General features: G+C 44.9%; 1 protein-coding gene across 1 annotated transcript in view; it reads right to left on the bottom strand.

Annotated features, from left to right (window-relative positions):
- The window catches only part of LOC121718562 (piezo-type mechanosensitive ion channel component 2), a 66,743-nt gene that overhangs the window by 20,324 nt on the left and 22,502 nt on the right, over nucleotides 1-23,917 (bottom strand). Inside the window, exons 7-28 of the mRNA XM_042103587.1 lie at nucleotides 23,555-23,822; nucleotides 22,866-23,079; nucleotides 19,458-19,620; nucleotides 17,848-17,973; nucleotides 17,210-17,239; nucleotides 16,774-16,903; nucleotides 15,419-15,621; nucleotides 14,764-14,994; nucleotides 14,151-14,283; nucleotides 13,679-13,878; nucleotides 13,251-13,399; nucleotides 12,135-12,308; nucleotides 9,982-10,023; nucleotides 9,288-9,320; nucleotides 8,386-8,645; nucleotides 7,695-7,855; nucleotides 6,218-6,394; nucleotides 5,820-5,942; nucleotides 5,218-5,418; nucleotides 4,837-5,041; nucleotides 4,290-4,391; nucleotides 3,737-3,902 (exon numbers count right to left, since the gene is read on the bottom strand). Coding sequence (XP_041959521.1) covers nucleotides 3,737-3,902; nucleotides 4,290-4,391; nucleotides 4,837-5,041; nucleotides 5,218-5,418; nucleotides 5,820-5,942; nucleotides 6,218-6,394; nucleotides 7,695-7,855; nucleotides 8,386-8,645; nucleotides 9,288-9,320; nucleotides 9,982-10,023; nucleotides 12,135-12,308; nucleotides 13,251-13,399; nucleotides 13,679-13,878; nucleotides 14,151-14,283; nucleotides 14,764-14,994; nucleotides 15,419-15,621; nucleotides 16,774-16,903; nucleotides 17,210-17,239; nucleotides 17,848-17,973; nucleotides 19,458-19,620; nucleotides 22,866-23,079; nucleotides 23,555-23,822 — 3,491 coding nt within the window. The remainder of the gene's footprint in view (nucleotides 1-3,736; nucleotides 3,903-4,289; nucleotides 4,392-4,836; nucleotides 5,042-5,217; nucleotides 5,419-5,819; nucleotides 5,943-6,217; nucleotides 6,395-7,694; nucleotides 7,856-8,385; nucleotides 8,646-9,287; nucleotides 9,321-9,981; nucleotides 10,024-12,134; nucleotides 12,309-13,250; nucleotides 13,400-13,678; nucleotides 13,879-14,150; nucleotides 14,284-14,763; nucleotides 14,995-15,418; nucleotides 15,622-16,773; nucleotides 16,904-17,209; nucleotides 17,240-17,847; nucleotides 17,974-19,457; nucleotides 19,621-22,865; nucleotides 23,080-23,554; nucleotides 23,823-23,917) is intronic.

Here is a 23,917-nt window from a genome sequence, read left to right as displayed (position 1 = left end):
TCCACAAAAGTCTCTCCAATCTACCTGGCCTTTGGTCACCACGCTCCCTAGCTACCTCAGGGACAAGTCTGACTTCCTAAAATGTTTATCACAGATTGGTCATTTAAGTCAGAATGTTTTGCTTGCCACTATGGACGTAACCTCTTTATACACTATCATCCCTCACATTGACGGTTTGACCGCTCTTAAATATTTCCTTGATCTTGGGACTGATGATGATGGACTAACAACTGAATTCAATGTAAAAATGACTGAACTAGTGCTTACTAAAAATGACTTCTTGTTTGAACATCAATATTACATTACATTACATTACATTACATTAATACATCAATATTACCTTCAGATCATCACCACTATGGCCCCTGACTATACTAATTTATATCTTGGTTTCTTAGAAGAACAGTATGTGTTCAATAACAATCCTTTTTTAGAGAAGATCATGTTGTACAAAAGATACATTGATGATTGTTTTGTAATTTTCCATGGCTCATTACCTGAATTTGAATTGTTTGTCTTATACTGCATATGAACTGCCTAAGACCATCCATCAAGTTTACTTATTCAGCTAGTACCACCTGTGTGGACTTTTTAGACACTTGTATTTCACTTACTGATGGAAACATTGTCTCCTCTTTGTACAGGAAAGACAAAGAGAAAAATAGTTTACTTCATGCCACAAGTGCCCACCCTACATCTCTGAAACGAGGTCTGCCCTTCAGTCAGTTTACTAGACTGCACCGGATTTGCTCCGACAAAAATGACTTTGAGGCCCAAGCCAGAATCCTATACAGAAATTTTAGCTCTAGAGGATATCCCAACAGCTGGCTTGATAGAGCACTAGACAAAGTACGTGCATCTGATACACAACCACCCAATTTGACCTCTAAACAAAATGAGAACCGCTCTATTCTAAAATTGACATATAGTCCTTGGAGCAGTGACATCAGAAACATTGTTAATTCCGATTGGCATATAATTAAAAGCGATGACCAACTGAGTGGTCCCTTTCAGAATTTACCTCTCTGTGTCTTTTCTAGAAACCCTAATCTCAAAGATAGGCCGGCCCATGCTGACACTGCCACGCCACCTCCTCCTAGCACTCTCTCTAATGCCAAGGGTAATTTCCCCTGCAAAAGTTGCACTTCATGTTCACACTACCTGAAACTTTAGTCTTTCACACATCCACACACACATAAGACATATAAAATCAAACAGTTCATCACATGCAAATCCACCCATGTTGTGTATATTTTAATCTGTCCTTGCCCATTGCTGTATGTAGGTAAAACCACCAGGGCCTTACGAACAAGAGCAATTGAACATAAGAGTGCAATTAGGAGAGCTGATGAAATGTCATCTGTTGCCCGACATTTTCAGTCTGCAGGACACTCCATTGCTGACCTGAGATTTCTGGGTGTGGATAGGATCCTGCCTAAAAGGAGAGGCGGGGACTTGGATAGAACACTGCTTCAGAGAGAATATTTCTGGATTTCTGAACTTGGTAGCCTTTGTCCAAAAGGGATAAACGAGGACTTAAATCTATCATGCTTTTTGTAAAACTTTTATCTCGTTAACTCTTTTAAATGAATGTCTACAAGTGTTGTAACAAAAACAAATGCATCTATACTTGTTGTCTGGGTCTGGCCTAAAGCCCCCCCCTACCACCCCTGTCTCTTGATTGCCCTTAACCCAACTGGGTACTTGTTAATTGCCCTTAACCTAACTGGGTACTTGTTAATTGCATGTCTGTAGTTGATTCACTGTGAGCATTGAGAATAGCCGGGCGGCTGAAACGTCTGCTCTTGCTCCCAAAATTAAATGAACAAACTCCTTTCTGAAGACTTTGTTTAAGTCATTTCTTTCAGTGTGCAAACTACTCCTCTCTCTCTCTTCAACTCTTGGTTTAAACGCACCTGGCTAAACTCTAGATCATCTGAGCGCAACAATACTCCCCTGCATCCTCCTTGACTATGCCACTTGTAGTTGGTTGGTGTGCGTAGTGTGTGAGGGGCACAGGGGTGCTGTGCTGCTTCTGCTCACCAATTAGAGGTGGCATAAATTAAAGAGACATTTGGAATATTGAACTGAATCAACTCACTGACATTCAAAAATCATATCGCAAATCACAATCACAATATCTGTCAGAAAAATCGCAATTAGATATTTTCCCCAAATCGTGCAGCCCTATTAGGGAGTGACACATACTGTACTTTCAGTCTTTTGTTCAACAACGTTGTCAAAAGTGACTCACAGTTCAAGGGAATGCATACACTTTTCTACTGTTGTCCAGTTACAAAACTGCATTTAGCAGAGCACTGAAACTCCTGTCCAACTACAGTTAAAAGAGGCCAAGTCCTCCCATTTGGCCCTGTGTCCATTATCATCTGGCTCTCTCTCTGAAACTCACACGAAAAATCTGAAGCCGCAACACAGGTGTTCGAAGTGCTCTGATGAAAAGTGTGATGCTGCGATACGGCCTTGCTATGATGGGCCCCAAAATGGATGACTCAACCTTGTCTGTGATGCTCAATCATCACATGGCCCCCTACAACACCACCCCCCACCCCACTCCTACCTGCACTCCATACTTAAAAGCTACTTATCGAGTTAGGGGAAAGAAAATAGCATCCGAGCCCAAGAAAGGCCAAGCGAGATGGAGGGAGTGATTGAGGCCCATAGATTTTTCCCTCTTCCATCTGTAACCCGATCGGCCTGTGAGAGAGACGAGAGAGTGCACTGTGTGCCTGAGAGGGAAGCAGCCCCACTAGGTCAGGGTGGAGAGGAGAGGAGAGGTGTCCTCTTAGCCAGGCTTGTTGATGGACAGACGGGCTGTTAATGAAAGAGTTATCCACTTTGCACACCAAAACAGTGGGGGATATGGACAGGGTGTAATCAATTAGGGGCCGGCAGTCTGGGACCCAGCGCACCCTCTCGCTACCACTTCCTCTCTCTCTCTCTCTCTCTCTCTCTCTCTCTCTCTCTCTCTCTCTCTCTCTCTCTCTCTCTGTCTCTATCTCTGTCTAGCGCTCTCTCTCTATCACTGCCTCCATCTATGCCTCTCAATCGCTTTCACATAGTCTCTATCAGGACACATCTCCTAATCCCTGTGGTTAGGCAATTCCCAGGCCGGTCAAGCGGAGCCAGGAGTAGAGTACTCCCAAACAGGATCAGAGATAAGATTATTAGATGAAGTATGTGTACACTATCATTATGGAGTAATGTCTGGAATGCCATTGCTGAGTAGTCTGTTGTAGTGCTATGTAGCAGGCTTGTGCAAAATTCCAAAATTGAATTGAAACTGGCTCTTAAATTCCAATTCAATTTTTGAATTTCACTTGCATTTCAATTGAGGTAGCAAACAGGAAGCAGAATTGCAATTAGAATTTTGCACAACCCTGCTATGTAGTCCTTTCTGGTGTAGCATACACATTATTAGGTAACTTCTATGGCAGTTCTATAGTAACTGATTTGTGCTTCTGTCAAAAAGATGCACAAATCTAAGAAAGTAAATGAAGATTTTGGTCCAAAAAAAATCTTCATCAGGATATTCAATCAACACAATTTCAACAATGTAACCTAGTTTATAAACGTGTTATAAAGCACCAATTCAAAGGAACTTTGTGGTCGAGAATTTATGGTCCTTCCACCGGTGATGAGCCATGTGTTGAGCCGAGCTAACAGGAACAGTAATGCATCCCTGATGATCTCTGCTCTCCTCTGCTCTGCTCTGTACCTGCAGTGAATGAAGTCTGGCACTGGGTTGTAGACACTGAAGGATGCGGCATCCAGATCTCGGCAGATCTCCACGTTATCTCCAGCCATGAGACGCACGGCCGCCTTGTTCTCATCGTCAAATACCTGCCTCTGCAGCGATGCACACAACAGCAGCATGAAGTCATCTGCATAGAGAGAGAGAAAGAGAGAGAGAGAGAGAGAGAGAGAGAATAGAGGAGTTCAATCACTCAGCTAAGAATGTGACTTTTCTCCCTCACCAGGCCTGCATGACATTGTGGGGAGGAGTGGTGTAGTGACTGGTGTCACAGCTTGACAAAGGTTTGATACCTGACCATTACAAATGTCCGTCACCTTGGACTTTAGTTTTTCAGTTTTTACATGATTTAGAGTAAGTATTGGAATGCAAACAGAGAGCAATGCCAGGAGCACACAGTAACTTGTTTATAGGTCTGAACTAGCCAGTATTAGACAAATGATGGTGATTATGTACATGATGAATACTGTTACTGAATACTGGTGACAGACATTTCTTTAAACATGGTGGGACTTACAGGCGAGAAACGAGGGGTTGGGTTTAGTGTGAAAGTCAGGCAAATAGAGCCATTTGATCACATTTGAGTCTGTGGTAGAGTTTGGAAACCTCCAGGGGTAGTCTGTATACAAAACACAGAAAAATCATCAGTTATCTAGCACACATACAATCAATGCCCATTAAATCAGAATAAATATTTCACACTATACACATATCACATATACACACACACATATATATATACATTTCTTGAAACTCCTGCATATTTCATTCTAATATAATGGCAGTAGTCTTTTTAGACACAATATACATTGTAGCATTGCACTATACATTAAAAACAAAAAAAGCTATGATAAGACACTAAAGCCCTGAGGCTTGCTTCCATTGTGATGCCTTAGGGGAGGGGAAGGGGCAAGTGGCATCACATCACAATCTTTACATCCAAACCTCAATACATTAAATAATTCAAGCAAACTATACTGCATTCGATATTGAAGTATGGCGTCATATCATATCACTATCAACATCCACACAGGTACAAACAACTGTAACGTCAGTGGGCCTACCTTTGCAGGCTGCTGGTGGTATCCCAATGCACACAAAGTACTGGAGGGTGAGCAGGCAGGCCAGGAAGCAGCAGTATTTGGGCCAGATCTCGGCGATGGCTTTCCTCCGCCGCCGGTACATGACTGCGATCAGGCCAAAAGCATGGAGCATGGCATAGAAGTCCATCCTCTGTCCAATAACATTGACCACAAGCAGGAAGCACACCTGTTTGATGCACAAATAGAAACAGATACAATAGGGAAAGAATTATTGACCTGAATTTAATGGAACTGAATTTAATTTAGTTTAATTGAAATGAACTTAACATAGGTGAGATTAGTACCTGAATTTAAATTATGTATAATTCTTTGATACTATATATTTAAACTGGTTTCTCAAACCTCAAGCCCAAACTTGTAGAAGAAGTAGTTGATGAAGTATTTGGCACAGTTGACAATGCCCATGTCAAGGTGCTGCCGTGTGATGTCATGGAAGATTGTTCTGGAAGGGGGTGGGCTGAGGCCGTTATGCAGGCGGTAGTACTCCTGGTGTCGGTAGATGGTCACCTCAAAGGCTAGGATAGCCAGCATCAACAAGTTGTTCTAGCACAAAGAAAATGACAAAAAATAATTTCTATAAACATCATGACAGCACTCCTTTAAATATATGGTCTGATTCTTGACGATTACTCTCTGGGTCAGAACAAATATATCAGGAAGCACCAAAGAAGAAACATTGGTATTAACACGTGAAGGCAGCCAAAAGCCTCATTTATGCTCAATGTTTAAAACAGATATAGATACAGATATATATATATATATATATACGGACGGATGCCAGCATTCATTCTCTGCATTTATTACGTCCGTTCACCTCAACCTTACGAATACGGACGAAACAGATCAATGTATGAAACGAACATAGCCATTTACGTATGAAAAAGGAGCAGGCTTAATTCAGAGGTAGTTTCCCATCGAAATCAAGTTCTTACTCCTTAACTCACCCTGAGATTCTCCAGCAACTTATCGAACTTCTTCAGACCCACCCAGTTGGAGGGATCAACAAGATCTTTATACAGCAGGGACTCCTTCAGCTCGTCCGCCTGGTGTTTTTGGTAGCCGTCAGGCTGGAGAGGAAACAGGAACAAATGGGGCATTTCAGAACAACACTGTTCTCTCCATGACCAATGTTTGTCATGGATTTTGGAGGATCGATCCTAATATACGGTGAGCAAGCTGTTTTTGTTTTCTTTAAATTTATCTTCAACCCAGCACATTAAGAATGAAGTTACTCTCTCTCTCTCTCTCTCTCTCTCTCTCTCTCTCTCTCTCTCTCTCACACACACACACACACACACACAGTAACACACACAACACAAAAACAACATTTTGTATTGCTAACCATGGAGCAGTTACTGGAGTATGTAACAGGCTCAATGGATTCCAGTTGGTACAACATCTTGCAGATGATGATGATGCAGGTCCAGATGGTGCAAACGCTGGAGGCGTGGGGGCGGAACTGACCATAGGGCATAGCGAATGCCCAGGACACCAGGAACACATAATTAAACAAGGACACCTGCAATACAATATACACACGCACATGTAAATGTTTTCATTTGGATCCGAAAAGCAGGCAAGGATCCAAATACTTTGGGAAGAGTCATTTACAAGGTAAAAAGGTCTACATGACACACACACACACACACACACACACACACACACACACACGTCACAGTGTGCAGAAATACAGTATTATCAATGTATTCACTATTGTCGTGTCTTAATGCACTTATTTGATTTTTGCGGTGTTACTTTGTCTTGTGTGCTGTGTTGTGATTTTGCTTTGCGTTCATGTGTGAGCCTTGATGATCCCTTGACAGGTGTTCCAAATCAATCCTAAACTGACAATAATGAACTGAAGGACTCTGAACTATCTAGCCTATCGGAGCAGGACTGGGCAGATATATAGTACAGCAGGAGCAGGGGCGACAGCAACAGTACAGCAGCGGCAACAGCTCTGTGACTCCAGGCATTAACGCGCACAAGCTATACTCTGGGTGGCAGATTTGGTCTGCACCCAGTGATGTGAGTACCCCTGTTCTTTGGCCTAATGCGACGTTGGCATTTGACTCTGGGTATAGCTTATGTTGCACACTGTCCGAGTTTTCACTGTGTTTCAGCGGAGTGATTGCATCACTGCTGGCATCGAGGTGGAGAACTGTGTGTGACCGATGGAGTGCTGTGGACAGTACTGTGCTGCGCTTGGACTACTTGGGGGTTGCTGTTCGGGGTGAGCTGCTGGGCTAGGCTTGGCCAACACTGAAGTTGCTGGACTGCTTGCTTACAGTACTTGCTGGTGGCTGGAACTGTTGCCCTGTAGGGATCTGGTGCTGCTGGTGGCGGTATTGCTGACTGTTGGTTGGATTGAGCTGGCTCGTGTTTTTATGACTGCAGTGTATAAATTTAGTGCTATTTTAATGTGTTTCATGGTCAATTGACTATTCATATTTAATGTATATCAAAAGACTGAGCCCTTTGCCTCATTGATTGGTTCTTCTGCCTACTGCCTCACAAACCTTTACTTTAAAAACTGGTTTAAAAATTGCTGTCTGGTCACGGGCAACATGCACATGTTGTTCAGAAAGTGATTCAACAGAGGATGGGATCAATGACAAGTATTGGGATAAGACATTCAGGTCGATCAGAGGTCGATTCAGTAAGTGTAGGCTTTTCACACACGATTTTCCTGTACCTCACGAGTGTCACTGCACTGTAGCTCAACTGGTAAAGTAGAGCAATGTCCTGCAAGACACCATTTGACTCGGAGGGAGTATGAGGCATGTGGTACTGATGAGGAAGTATTCCCAGGGTCTCACCTCTTTGACCGACACCAGTATGATGTAGGAGGAGACGATCTTGATGATGTGGATCTCCAGGAGCCACCAGATGAAGAGCTGGAGCTTGTGGAAATATTCCAGAAACTTCAGGAAGAGGACAGTCAGCCGGTCCACCACCAAATGCCACTTGTTCTTCAGGTCTACACACGGAAAATGATGATCAGTTGAAAATATTCAGGGGCACACAATTATATCTTAGATGTGCCTTACTTTTAATGCACTGTGCACCTAAAACATAGCTATGGTTATGGTTAGTGGCAACATTGACTATAGGATCATCCACTACTTTAGTAGCCTGGCTGGCCAAACCAATTTGTATATCACCCAATCACTCAAAACTGGTACTCCCAACTAGGAAACGACCAGCTCATGGGAACTTCTACCAATCCACTAGGCAACATATGGCACCAGTAATGTGGCACCTGATTGGCTTGCTTGTGAAAGTGTGACCTGACGTGAGCGCCCATGGGATGGTGACGAGAGCAGTGAACCCCCATGAGATGGAGGGATGAAGCTAACTGGCTGAAGCTGACCCAAATCCTCACCCCCTGAAAGGGAGGGCGGGAGAGAGGGAGGGAGAAAGGGAGGATGGAAGGAAAGAAAGAAAGAAAGACAGGAAGGAAAGAAAGCCAGTGAGGAAGAGAGGGGGAGGCGATCACTTCATCTTTACCTGAGCTCTGGTCGGATGGGGGCTCTGGCTCTGAGGCAGTGCTGCGGACGCTGTGGACACTCTCCTCCTGGCTGGACAGCATCAGGGAGGCTTGCCTGGACTTGGGCCCCTCCAGGCCCTTTACCACCAGCACCAACTTCTCGCTGCCGCCCCCCTCCTCTGGCTCCCGCTCCGAGCTCTCACTCTGCTCCTTCAGCAGTGGGTCAGGTGACGAGCTCAGCATGGTGATGTCTGCCAAGCTGCCCTCAGGGTGCGCCAGCCTGGAGAGCACGGGGAGGGGGCATTATAGCAGCAGCACAGAGACACACGCAGACACACACACATGCATGCGCACACACACGCATGCGCATACAGACGCACACACGCATACGCACACACACACGCATACACACACACGCATACACACAGACGCACACACACATACACACACACGCATACACACACACACACACACACACACATACAATACAATACACATACTATACACACATACTCATGGAATCAAAGCATCACAGGTTCAGCCTAATGATCTCAGACAGCAGCAATACAGCATCATGGTGGAATTTCAGAGAAGCCATAGCCCATGTCCTTTGCCATTTCAAAGTGAACAAAAACAAACACATACACAAACTAGCAAGAAAACAAATAATATAATTATTGAATAATCAAAAATTACAAATAAAAAAGAGCATACAAAAGAGAAGAAAGAATTGATTAGTCATCACAATAATCCTGGTCTTGGCATACTGTTTTGCCTGGCATACTGTGGGGATTTGATGCTGCTACTCATGATTGCAGGGAACAGACTCAGGCAGTGGAGCTCAGGGTTTCTCTGGGTTTGCATGACATGGCCGCATGTCAGGGTCAAGCATCTTAGGGACCTCCAACACAAACCCACTTACTTGTTCTCAGGAGAGGGGATTTTTTGCTTGATGCTGATCAAGAAAGAAGTGAGTTATGGAGAGGAAAGAGAGAGATAAAAATAGACACTTGAGACGTTGGAGTCCTCTATTTCTCTCTGTGGAGGGAAACTATGTTTACAGAGTAGCGATGCCTTCATTGTAAGAGCATAGCAAAGGGCATCACAAAGGTCATACCAGGTGTGGGACTAGGACAGAAAGTGCTGCAAAAGAGAGTGGTTTAATCATGCAACGTTGTGCTTACGTGAGAAAAAAGGGGAGTAAAATATTTGTGAGGGGAGATATGGGATGAGGATGAAGGGTTGTCAAGGGTGCATAGCAACAAGGCAGGAACAACAGGAAGAAAAGGAAGTCAGAGTGTGGACCACCAAGGTCCTGAAAACTTAAAACAGGGTCATCACAATTACATGGTACAGAATACTCTCAAAAAGCTACATATTGTCAGTCTAGTGGGTATGTACACTAGATGTACTATATATGTACACTAGATGTACTATATATCTATATATGTATATATAGTATCTGTATAATGGAAAACTGGAAAAACTGTTTGCATATTCACTTAGTTCCCAGAACAAATTACAGAGCAATACAGGGAGTGGGGCATAGAGGTAGGGAGGGACTGAGTCATTCACAGAGAGTCTATGGGAACCAAAAGAAGCAAGCAGTGACCCACCTATTCATGATTAGATAGACACGGCTACTGACTTTGGCATGGCTGTGTCAAGCAATGGATGGATGAAGAGATATAGAGATGAAGAGAGAGAGAGAGAGAGAGCAAAGGGGAAGGAGAAAGAGAGAGAGAAAGCAGTGGAGAGAGTGAGGATGTTAATGGGGCAAAAGCAGTGTTCAGAACATATCCAGATAGTGTGGCACACAGCGTGGCAGATGGCAAAGTGGGCATGAGAGATGGCATGATATAGAGTCTAGATTAGGGGTGTCCAAACTACGGACCGCGGGCCAACTGCGGCCCGCCACGCACTTTACTCCGGCCCGCCGAGCATTTATTAGTTTATCATAGATACGGCCCGCCACACACTTTAATCCGGCCTGCCGTGCATTCAATTAGGTTATCAGAGGCCGCTCGCTATTTTTTTCTAGAATAGACAACGTTGTGATTAACTTTAGGCTACTGCAAACTGCTTTACACTCTTCTTAGAGAGTGTTTACCATGTCAATGTCAAAACAGCTTGTTACATCAAGATACATACAGTAGTATCTCCATTGCAGCAGATCTAACTACGTTATGCTACTCCATTTAATTGGGAACGTATTTGAGCGTGCACAAGAGGGAGAGAGTGCGACAGTTTCCAGCTGGCTTGTCATTGTTGATAATTGATATCTCCTTTTTATAAGAAACTTTTAAAAGGAAATCACGATGGCAACAGTAGTTCCCACTATTGACCATTTATAAGCTGTGAGCCATAGGCACAGCACTAGCCATAGGCTAGTGGAGCTGGCAAAATAGTCTTGTAAAGTGACAGTGCACCATTTATAAATGAATTAAACAACATCAAATAGTATTTTCTTAAGAAATTAATTTTCTAAAACAAAATGACTGTCATTTAAATGATACAAAACATTATATATATATATATATATATATATATATATATATATATATATATATATATATATATACACACACACACACACACATTATTTTTTTGGTGTGTGGTCCGCCGGCCAATTTTCAAAACCCTTGAGTCAAAAAGTTTGGACACCCCTGGTCTAGATAGAATTGCAATGGAATGGCAAGCAATGAGTTGGTTATTGTTACATCATACTACAACAGATGACAGGTCTCTGGATTGTGATTGAAAAGATGACTGAAGAGTCATGTTGTTAGAAGTAAAAGTGAAGTAAAGTTGAAAGTGACAGTAAAGAATACCTAATACATAAAATCAAATTCATTTTCTGGGCATGTAACAGCCCTGTATAAATCTTGTCAGTATGTCATCAGTTTCCATGTGAAAAACTGCATACTCCACATTGAGCACTATGCTAGTGAGTGTGTGTACTCTTAAACAGTCCTTACCTAAAGACATTATGGTTATGGTTATGATTATTGTATTTAGCAGATTCATTTATCCAAAGTCACTTACAATGTTATAAGCCCCATCAGTCCCTGCAGACAACTGAACTTCTATTACCTGATCCAGTCTCCATTTCTATTATTGCATGAGACAACACTGGGCTCAGGGGTCAACAACACTGGGCTCTGGGGGTCAACAACACTGGGCTCTGGGGGTCAACAGCACTGGCCTCTGGGGTCAACACTGGGCTCTGGGGGTCAACAACACTGGGCTCTGGGGTCAACACTGGGCTCATGGGTCAACACTGGGCTCTGGGGTCAACAACACTGGACTCAAGGGTCAACACTGGACTCATGGGTCAACACTGGACTCAGGGGTCAACACTGGGCTCATGGGTCAACACTGGGCTCATGGGTCAACACTGGGCTCAGGGGTCAACAACACTGGGCTCTGGGGGTCAACAACACTGGGCTCTGGGGGTCAACAGCACTGGCCTCTGGGGTCAACACTGGGCTCTGGGGGTCAACAACACTGGGCTCTGGGGTCAACACTGGGCTCATGGGTCAACACTGGGCTCTGGGGTCAACAACACTGGACTCAAGGGTCAACACTGGACTCATGGGTCAACACTGGACTCAGGGGTCAACACTGGGCTCATGGGTCAACACTGGGCTCATGGGTCAACACTGGGCTCAGGGGTCAACAACACTGGGCTCAGGGGTCAACAACACTGGGCTCAGAGGTCAACACTGGGCTCTGGTTCTTGACTGGGAGGTGTCTCCACAAGTCTTACCTGTAGATGCTGCTCTCCTGTTTGGTGACGACGGCCTTGAGGTCAGTGAGCTGCAGAAAGCGCTCGTGGAAGTAGTGCAGGTGCAGGACAGTGACCAGCAGGAAGGACGTGGGGATGAAGATCCGTGCAAACAGCTCCGTCGTCACAAACTGCTCCAGACCGAGATCCTTCAGTCTGCATTAGGAGGAGAGAAAAACAGAGAGAGAGAGAGAGAGAGAGAGAGACGGATGGACAGACAGACAGTCAGCAGCGAGAGAGAGAGAGACGGACAGACAGACAGACAAACAGACAGATAGGCAGACAGAGAGACAGGGAAGATCGAGACAAATGAGCAAGAGAGTGTGAGAAGAGAGAGTTGTTTTTCTTTATTATCCTGAACAGTCTTGCAAAACACTATAGCTCTCTAGAAGCACATCTTCACTCTTACACATGATAGGCCTGGGGACTAGCAGGATTTAGTTAATGCATGTGAGCTAACAGACATCTGGGTATAGACTACTGTCTCACCCTGACATGACATGAACACACTGCACTGTTCCCCACTCCAGTACTGACCTGACATGGCTGAACATTTTAATACCATCAAATGCATTGGATATACATGTATGTGGCTTCACTCTAACATGGTGTGTTGCCATGATATATATACTGTAATATGATATATATATATATATATATATATATATACAGTACAGGCCAAAAGTTTGGACACACCTTCTCATTCAATGTGTTTCCTTTATTTTCATGACTATTTACATTGTAGATTCATCAAAACTATTAATGAACACGTGGAATTATGCACTTAACAAAAAAGTGTGAAATAACTGAAAACATGTCTTATATTGTAGTTTCATTAATCAAAGTTGTTATTTCTTTTAATTTAATACCATATTCAGTAAGACATAACTCTGTGGGCCAAATAACTTTGCATTCATTCATAGTTTTGACGCCTTCAGTGAGAATCTACAATGTAAACAGTCATGAAAATAAAGAAAATGCATTGAAATGAGAAGGTGTGTCCAAACTTTTGGCCTGTACTGTATATATATAGGCACTATTAGATTAATAGAGTAGGTGCAGTGCAGTCATGTCCGGGTTTCCCACAACAGTACTTACTTCTCCTCCTTCCAGCCGGTCATGTTGTGCCAGATTCTGGGCGAGTTCTCAAACTGGTAGGTGTAGACTAGAATGAGCACAAGCATGGTGTACACCACCACAGACATCCAGAAATACTTCAGGATCCTCCTCCACCACTCGTAGTGAACCTGACAAACAGACATCATCAGTATTGCTTTCTGGGATCAAATCTCCAGCAGTTTAGAGTGGAAACACTTTTGGTTAGGGGAAACTCATCCAACAAATGAACATTTTAGTGTATGTACTATTCCATTCGGTATGTGCTGAAAATCGCCAGGGTGCTCTGGCACCAGCACTAGTGGGACAGAACTGAAACAGGTCAACTGTAAACTGTAAATGTGGGTTTCTTCCAAAATGCCTTTAGTTAATTTGCAACCTGGCCAAGACTGAAATGAAAGTCTGTGCACCTGGTAGAGGGCCACACAGAAGAGGAACATCATCATGTAGATGATCTTGTACATGACGATTCGGCCCTGGAAGCTGACGAAGAAGAACATGCCCCCGCAGATGTAGATCCAGTACTTGACCAGCAGGCCCATGACCATGTTGCCCAGCACCTGCATGAGGTCATTCTCATCGCCATCGCCGTCCTCCTTCTCCTCGTCCTCTACATGACAGCAAGCCACAGCCACACTCAGACCAAAGCACACGAACCATGCACACTTCTCACAATGTACTCATACACCTGAAAACAACAAATATTGACTGAGTGTAATATAGCTATAATAAAATGTAACAAAATACAAGCGACTAATTGTGTAAACTGTGTAAAAGATTGACTCATCATTGACTCATAGCTTCCTCAACAGACATGCATCACAGTTTCCTGCCTGTATCTGCATAATCATCTTAGAATCTTTGGCGCCGTTGTGGCCTCACCCTTTTTAGGAGTGTCCACTTTAACGTCAGACAGGACCGTCTCCGTCTCTGCCTCCGCCTCCTTATTGAGCTTGTCCTGTCTCTCCATCAGTGTCTGATGCAGCAGCAGCCAGAAGCTCAGCAGGCACAGCATCTACAGTGGGAACCAGCCAAGCACAGGAAGAGACACTCAAACTCACCCAGCACAAAATAAACACCATAAAGAACTTCATAGGGGCTCTATAAAGCTATAAAGCTCTATAAAGCGAGAAAAGATCTAATAAAAGTTAGGTTATAAGACATGAACTTGTTTTGCTTGAGCCTGTTACTTGTATAAATGTGTTTTGACCTCATACTGTAAAACAAACTAACCATTATTGTTAGGCTTCCCAACCGCACTTCCTATTCATCTTAAGGGCCTTCACTGGTTAAGTCTAAAAAGTGCAGGTGATATACCATTCACACAGCTTTTCCTCTTTAATGAATAAATGCTCAGCTCAGAGTACAAGAGAGCCTTGAATAGAGCCATACTGCCAATGTGCAATATCACCCAAATGAGGCGATCAGTATGTTCATTATTGCCTGGATGAGTGCCTGTTCTCTGCTGCTGTGGGCAGGCCTGCCCAGTGTTTACCTTGGAGCCCAGGTCTGAGAAGGGGACGCGCGACTTCAGGAAGAGACCTGGCACGCCCGGCACCCGCTCGATGCTCCAGATGTACTGCAGCAGCAGGATGAGGTTGCCGTAGGCGACCATGAAGGGGGAGCTGAGCATGGCGTAGCGGCGGCGGTCGCGCACCATCCACAGCATGCACGACCACAGCAGCAGGACGAACGTCAGCCAGCTCACGTACGTGATGCTCCACGCCTGAGGCAAATTCAAGAAGCCAAAAAAGGAAGTCAAAAGGTTGGATAGTATACAGCTGATACTGATCACACACAAAAAAAAGTTTTCGAGACATTCATTGGACAGGACCTATTAGTAAAAGAGTGCTGAATCATGTCAGGAAAGACAAAAAAGATTATTTATAAAGAGAGGTAACTCAACGTGCTTAACATACATTTAAAACACTGTAGAGGAATAGACTGTCTCAACACTTCAAACACTTAGTTTAGGTATATAGTACAGATATTGGGACAATACTAACCATCGAAAAGAGTGCACTACAGAAGTAAGCGCTCAGTGCACACTAGCAGTGCACTACGGAAGTAAGCGCTCAGTGCACACTAGCAGTGCACTGACGGAAGCATGCGGTTTGAGACACAGACTAGGAGCCCAGTGATACACTCACCATCATGGCGATGAGGGCGCAGATGTAGCTCTGCTTCATGACGAACCGGAACACCTTCACCACAGCGTTTGGCCCTTTCTCCTCCTGAGCCTCCTCCTCCTCACCCTCCTCCTCCTCCTCCTCCTCCTCCCCGTCCACCTCGTCCATTGGCTTCTCCTCCTCTGTGATGTCTGTCACTTCGTATACGCCACTGTCTTTTTTCTCTGTTCAGATTCAATGGAGATGAAGACATAGACAGACAGAGAAGAGGAGAGAGTGAGCATTGAAGGCGAGCACATGGTAAAACAATCAGGCTGATGTACTAACGTGCGACTGTCAGTCTGTTGAAAGTGCATGCTGTGCCTTGCCATATTGCATGGAATTTACTAAGCATTCACCTCATCAGGTAAACAACGCTTGATCCTTCGCCTCCCTAATCATAATTTGCTGTGCTCAAAACTAAATGTGTATTGTAACTAATGTAACTAATGTATCATTCTATGATGGACACAGTTGAGCCGACTGATCATGAAAGCGATCAGCTGTCAAGCAATCATGAAATAACAGAATACATGACAACAAACAGAGATAGAGAAGGACAGGAATACTTGAACACTCAAACTGTTTTTGCGCAGCTAGGCAATAACAAACTGTAGTCTTCTGTAGGCATCTACAGGGAAGAGGATGATGTGGAAAAAGAGAAAGGAGAACAAAAGCAACAAAAGGTTGCTATTGACATGGTCAATATTCATTTAGCAGATACTGTTGTCCAAAGTGACCTACATGTCAACTATATTACAGGCGATTACATTGTCCCCGGTGAAACTTGGGGTTAAGTACCTTGCTCAAGGGCACAACGGTGGAAGCCGGGAATTTAACCCACAACACAGGCTACTGCATGCTAGCCCAGCTCCTTAACCTCTACACCATATGTGCTGTCACCTATAGTTTTGATGCATACTCTGAAATCCCTAATCTATCGACCTATCTCTCTGTCTTCCCATGTGTTTGTGTGAACCTCCCACTTCTCCCACAAGCGGAAGGCATATTCATACAGGAAGCAAGAAAAGCTCCGGGTGCCATTCGACGTACCTTTATCAGGTAGAATGCGCTTTCATGTACGGTCTGTTCATACATAATCATGCCATGTTTTAAGGCGCAAACAAATGACACTTGAAATGGGAGCTAATGATTTGGTACATCTGCCCCTCAATGTTAATGCTGAGGAATGCCACTGATGGGGAAGATCTCTTCCATTCATCACTTACAACAGCTCACTCTCACCGCTAGACTGTGCTTGGACTCGCACACTTAGACTGAGAGGTTTTAACCACACAATTGGATTTTTGAGAGGCTTTGTCTGAAGCCTGATTCACCTGATATCTCGTTGGTTTGGTCCACTTTGTACTGAGGGGTGGAGTAGACGTCCATTCCGACAGGCCCATTTCCAGTATTCCGGGTTGAGACATAGTCAAAAGACGTCCCATTTGAAGAGACGACAATTGCCTGAGGTCAGGAAAAAAAACAACAAATGAGAAAATCCCACACAGTGTATTGTGAATGTGTACTGTACTGTATGTGAGTGTGTGTGTAAGTATTGACACTTGGTGCAGTGAGCGTGTGTGTAAGTATTGACACTTGGTGCAGTGAGCGTGTGTGTAAGTATTCACACTGGGTGCAGTGAGCGTGTGTGTAAGTATTCACACTGGGTGTAAGTATGCACACTTGGTGCAGTGATCAGAGAAAAGCTCTCAGATGGCCATTAGACAGGTGAAAGGACAGTCTATTGATTAGTGCATACGAGAGGCTAACCTCAAAGGTGCCATCTTGCGTGGAGAGTAGCTGTTGGAGAAGAGAAAGAAGTGTGAGAGAGAGGGGGGGGGGGGGGGGGGTAGGGGAGGAGAGAAAAGAGCAAACAAGGCAAGGTGAGGTGATGAATGAGGGGAGGAGGCAGAAGGCCCTGCCCCTTCTGAGCAGCTCAGACTAGGCAGGAACAAAGCAGACAGGCACTATTCTGTTAACCCTGGCCATTAGTCACCTACACCGTCGGGAATAAAAGCTTTTAACTGTGAAGGAGAGAGAGAGAGAGATACAGTAGGTGGGGGAGGGAGGTCAAAATTGCAAAGCCCATTCTCTCTGCAGTTATGGGAACACAGCCACGGTTAACTGGACAGTAGCCAGAGTGCAGCGGCCTGGAATTACTCTATGAGTGTATTTCTATGAGTGTATAATAGGCCATTTTCAGTCCCGTTCGGCCCCATTGGCCAGCATGCATCGGAAGCCAGGGTCACAAGTCTTTTAGCAGCATCAGCTGCCCTAAAGTACAGTAGGCTTTAACTTTGAGCAGGAAACACTAAAGAAACTACACCTTCCATTCTAACAAAAGTATTTTTTATTTCGCACATAACCTCTGTGATCCCCATTTTGCCACACGGGTTAACTTTTCTCACATTTCTCTCATCTGTGCGCTGATGAGCCTTCCACCACTGTTGCCTCTTGTGTCCAGCAGTATGGCCACTGCTGTTGCCCACGGCTACATCACCCTCGTTCTCCTCCGGCTCTTCCTCCTCCTCCTCCTAGAGAATAAGGAAACAATCAGATGTGAGATTGCAACTGCCCAGTTCAACCAACAAGAAAGTAATACTCTATTGGTACTTGGGAACATTACATGTACAAAATGAATGTATTAAGAATCGATTATGTGGTACTAAAGAAGTTATGGGTGTCTTCGACACATTAAAAGCATTGCATAACTGCTTCAATCAGCAGGACAAGGTAGTGCTTCAATCGTTTCATCCAATCATTCATTTGTCACAGCGTTTTAGTATCAATCATGGCCCCTGGTGAGGTCACTGAGCCTGTCGCCGTACACAGATTTACGCTGCTATCATACCTTATTATTGACCTGCTTTCAATACAGCACGCAGAGGGAGGCATCACAACATAGCGGTCGATAACGCATACACACCAAATCTGTAAGGAGTGGACATTGATCCACATCCCTGTAAAAGCCCTACACTGCCCTATGCTAGAAATGCTGACTATCAGAGGTTAGAGACGAGATGGGGGGGGGGGGCAGAGAGAGAGAAAGTGAGGTCCTGATCGACCTTGGTGTCAAGAAGGCACAGAGGTCAACAAAGGCTTTACTATCGCTACAATTCTTGACAAGGTCATTTCAATCAGGGCCTTCGGCGTAAAAGCTTCATAAAGGATTTACTGGCGATCATATTATTTACAAGGCCATTCCAATCAAGGCCTAGGGCGTGAATGCTCCCTCAAGCTGACTTAATAATAAAGTGACCCTTGACCCCTGGGACCATGTGTAGGTGCTTTTAAAAATGTATTTTAATTAAGGTCCGCTGACGATTGGACGACTGCAGTCGATGCTGGAGTTAACCAGATATTACTTGAAGAGGTGTAAACGCATGTTGTGCTCCCCTGATGCTGGAGACACACAGTGAGCATATGTGTATTTGTGCACCACCTGACCCAGAGGTGGGACAGCCACATGAAAACTCACTGCAGAGGGGAAGAACAGTGAGACAGGACTATCCGTTTTTATCCTGAAGTAAAAGTAATCATGTCTCAGGCATGTGTTAGATTTCAGGGATGTAATGAAATAAAATAATAATGCATCTTCAAAAAGATGTTAAAGAGGAGGATTTCAGCCACCTTTTTATACTCATATGCACAGAATGAACAATAATTCATCCCCCTTTTCCAGTTGGAGAGTAAGCGTATTAGGTGGAAAAAACAGTGGTGAGAGGGCACAGAAAACATCACTGCTTCCATCTCCCCCACAACACAGCTCAGCTGTGCAGCACTGGGTGAGTGAGGCTGAAAAAAGCCATGTACTGTATGAGAAAGCACACACCACTATCAGTAAGATGTACACAGATAAACCAGTCAACATGTCCCTCTCCTTGACATGGTATTGAATGTAGTGTTTTATTTTCCGCGGCTGCAGATTTAGCTGTAGATATCTCTTGTTCTGTGCTGTGCTGTGCTGTGCGGTGCTGTGCTGTGCTCTGCTGTGCTGTGCTGTGTTGTGTGACTTTACCAGGGGTTCCTGCAGCCACAGGCGGATGAGTGTGGCCAGCGTGTAATACAGCACTAGGATCATGATGGGATTGACGAAGTGGTGCCACTCGAGCGTGGGGTTCACCACGAACCTCCAGGTGGAGGTGCAGTCGGTCTGGATGACCGGAGAGATGCCGAACACGCTGTGTAGACACATAAACACAAACACAAACAGAAGGACACCTACAGTTAGAGCAATATCTTTACATAACATTACAGTGAAATTATTTATATATCTGTTTGATTGTAACCTAGATGGATAAAGCAAGCTGACAGTCAGCAGATGGAATTTACTTATAAAACAAACCAATCAGTCAATACAGTTAGACAGACGACATCAGTTCACCACAATGCGGAGCACATCACATGTTCGTACATGGTCATTGGTATTAGTATAAAGCTGCTCTACTAAATTGCTAGCTACCCAGCATACTGCATTTCAATGTCTGACCCCACTGTCTGACTACTGTATGCTTCGGAAGCAGCCCTGCTGGCTTTCCACTGCACATTCCCCATCCACTTAACAAGCCATTTCCTGAATGGGCTTTTCCTGCACCTGGGCATGGCCAGGTCACATGACCTGTTTCCATTGTGCATGTCGGGCAGGAAGTGGAGAGGGGAATGAGGCGTCTGTCACCAGGCCCTGTTCAGTGGAGGCTGTCCCCAAGGCCAGACGTCTGTCAACAGGCACGATTAGGCCACACTCACCTCTCCATTCACACACACCCGCGCAAACATGGCAGGCTTCACCATGGGGATACTGATCCATCATCAGTACAGTACAGTGTTAATGTAATGCCAGAAAATGGCGGCGGTGCACCAAGGCATCCAAACGGTTGGATTACATCTAGAAGCCTCTGGAAATCAGAACCAACCAATGCAGGTAAGTTTAGTATTCTATACACAATATTTGTTGAAGTCAAAACAAAATAAGTACAGTACATTTGCATGTGCAGAGGCACGGAACTCTCTCTTCGTTTAAATGTTTAAATGAAGCACAAAGTTGCACAAATTACGTTTCTTATCATATATAAAACAAAGGTCTAACAATGTTTGTCTTCAGCAAGTTTGAACAGTGCTCTGCTGAGCCCAAACTTGCTTGTGTCGTCCTCACAGAGTCTCAGCAACCCCTACAGCCAGTGGCTACTCCTTGGTCACTCGGAGGAGCAGAGATGGAGTGGAACAGACACAGAGCGAGAGGGTTCATCTCAGGCAGGGCTATACATAGCCGTAATGACACCGCGCCTGAATTAGAGTCCCTAAAATCAATAGCGCATCCAGGAGTCAAGGACAGAGATGCAGAGGCGCAGACAAACAGCCATCAGGACACCATGTAGGACGGAGGAGGAGGATCATCGTCGCCTGACAGCTGGCTACTGGAGCGTGACCATGTTCCACAGGAGATGAGGAGCCAGGATAACGAACCTCTCTCACACTACACTACCACATGGCCATGTTGCAGATGCAGACGACGTGTACGAATGCACGTCCCATCGGGTCACTACGTAGCTACGTTTAACTGAAGAGAAGCCGTCACGTGTCAGATGAAAGACCGCCATATGCCTGCGCTTAAGAGAAAGATGAGTGACCACCTCGCCTCAAAGACCACCAAATGACACGTTGACTTGAGTCACATCAGGTCACCACACAGACCACTAAACCAGCATGCTCCAGTGAAGAATGACCACATCACCCGAATGAGACCACTACTGACCATGTTTCACTTACTGTAAGATAAGTAACCATACATACATGGCGCCAGAGACAATCAGAGAGAGGGTCGACCACATGTCCTGCCCGCACACACACACACACACACACACACACACACACACACACACACACACACACACATACACACACACATACATACACACTCACTCTTACACAAACACACACACAGACACACAGACACACAGACACACACACACACACACACACACACACACACACACACACACACACACACACACACACACACACACACACAGCTTTAGAAGCCTGAGGTTGCTCTCGCCCTCAAAGACAAGCTAAAGACAGGGCTGATTGCGGTAAACCTGCAGTAAGACATCCCTGTGTGAGGAGAGCAGGCCTCCTCCCGGCCCAGTGTGTCTGGCCACAGGCTGTGAGGAGCTCCAGAGCAGAGCAGAGCTGGTGGAGGCTGGTTTATGGTGGAGAGGGTCGTAAATGTGAGGGGGGGCACGGCTCTGTGAAACACACGGCTCTGTTTGTTGCTACTGTTGCTGCAGTTGTTATTGGCAGCCCAGGTCGTTTCACAGCGAATTTCACCACAGGCCCACACACACAGATGCAGCCACACACAAAGATGGGGGGGGGGGGGGGGTTAAGGCACACACCAACACACACATACACACACACACACATACACACATACACACACACACACACACACACATCCTGAATACACACAACTTTATAAACACAAACACAATAAAAAGCATCGATGCGCACACACACACAACATTACCATTCACATTAACTAACATAACCACACCAACAAAGACGGACACAAACACACATACTGTACTCTCTCCTAACAAACCTCCGCATTCCAGCAACGCAATCAACTTCAAGCTGCTCTCACTCTCTCCCTCTCCTGAATAATTTAGTGTGACAGTATTGATTAAAGGGGAAGAATTTAAAAACAGGATTAAGCTGAAATAAACCCAAACACTTTAGCTCCTGTGAAGTAGTGCTGTGAAGTAATCAATGGGTGGAGTGGTTTGTGGTGGGGTTGGCCCTTGACCAGTTAACTTCTCGGCCTACACAGATGGATGAATGGTGCCTGTGTTGTGTCCCTCTAATGCAATCTGGATACAGTACATCGTTATACATGGACTTACATAAAACAGAGCTTAATGCAATTAAGCATCTTTATTATATAATACGTCTAGAACTTGTGCATGCCAGTAAATGAACTCATAAATGCCATATGCCAAAGGCAAATCATATAACTTGTGTATGGTGGAGCAGCAGTCATTTCACCGCCTGACAATTGGTCAGCCTGATTTGATTCTTGACCCCAGTTTGATTCCTGACCCCGCATCTGCCAGTCCATGGCGCTTTGGATAAATGGGTCTGCTAAACACCAGTGAACTTTAACTTTTTAACTTCACTCTCTCTCTCACACACACACATAGACACACAAAGAAACACATGCACGCCTGCACACACACACACAGACACACAAAGACACACACACACACATAGACACACACACCACACACACTCACTCATGCACACACAAAGAAACACACACACACACACACACACACACACACACACACACACACACACACACACACACACACACACACACACACAGAATACAAGTAATCACAGTGTCTGGACAGACATGGACCCTGACCTGATGACGGTGTCATTTTGTGAGAAGCTCTCCTGGATGAACTGGAACTGGTAGAGGTAGAGCACAACAATGTGTCCGGCGCTGAAGATGGCCATGAGCACGCACAGGCAGCTGAAGAGCAGCGTGTCGAAGGTCCGGCACAGCGACCACCACGTGCACAGACCCATGAAGACCAGGAAGTACGTCAGAGATGTCACCGACGGAAGCATGATGCCTGCGGCGGGGTGTGACATGATGGAGAAAGAGAGTGACAGAGGAGGTGGGATGAGAGGAAAAGAATGGGTGAGAGGGAGGTAGAGAGAAAAAGACAGAGATGCTAAATTCTGACATGCTGCATTATAAACTTGTCTTCATCCCTTAACCTCAAAACAGCACTATCATATACTGTGCAATGTATGTACATATGAAAACCAGATTGTAGTGTTTATCATATGGGGCCCTCATTTATTTGGTGGGCAAAGTCTGTCAGCACAAAATACAACTATCGTGTAACATATAGGAGCATTGCACTGGCTCATCAATGTTGCGCTTCCATGATGTTAAACTAGCAAACTGTTTTTTTTGTAGCTGTTAAATGAGCTTTATTTAGACTTAAGACTTTGCACTTTGCCCATCAATTTATGCCCCCATGGACTACATGAACAAGCCTGACATATGGACAGAGTATATTCTGTGGTCTTGACGCTGACCTGTAAGACCCAATAGAATGGTGACCACCACCTTCCCCGCAGTGGTGATCAGGTTGCCGATGACCTCTTTGACTTTCGATGCCACGCCAGCGACATGACGCAAGATCTTCATCTTTGTGCTCTCCTCCACCTCCTCTTCCTCTTCTTCTTCATCCTCCTCCTCAAACAGCATGTCTTCCTCATCCTCAGCCTCGTCTTCGGCATCAAAGTCCTCGTCAAACAGGATGTTGTCATCCAGGTCCACTTTCTCGGCATCTTTCTCATCATCCTAGGTGCAGAAAGAGTCACAGAAAGATAATGTCATGAATAGTCCAATTCAACACACACAGAGACATACATACACACACACACACGCACGCACGC

The sequence above is a fragment of the Alosa sapidissima genome, chromosome 1 (genome assembly GCF_018492685.1).
Source record: "Alosa sapidissima isolate fAloSap1 chromosome 1, fAloSap1.pri, whole genome shotgun sequence".
NCBI lineage: Eukaryota > Metazoa > Chordata > Actinopteri > Clupeiformes > Clupeidae > Alosa > Alosa sapidissima.
This window is presented reverse-complemented; position numbering and strand designations above follow the sequence as displayed.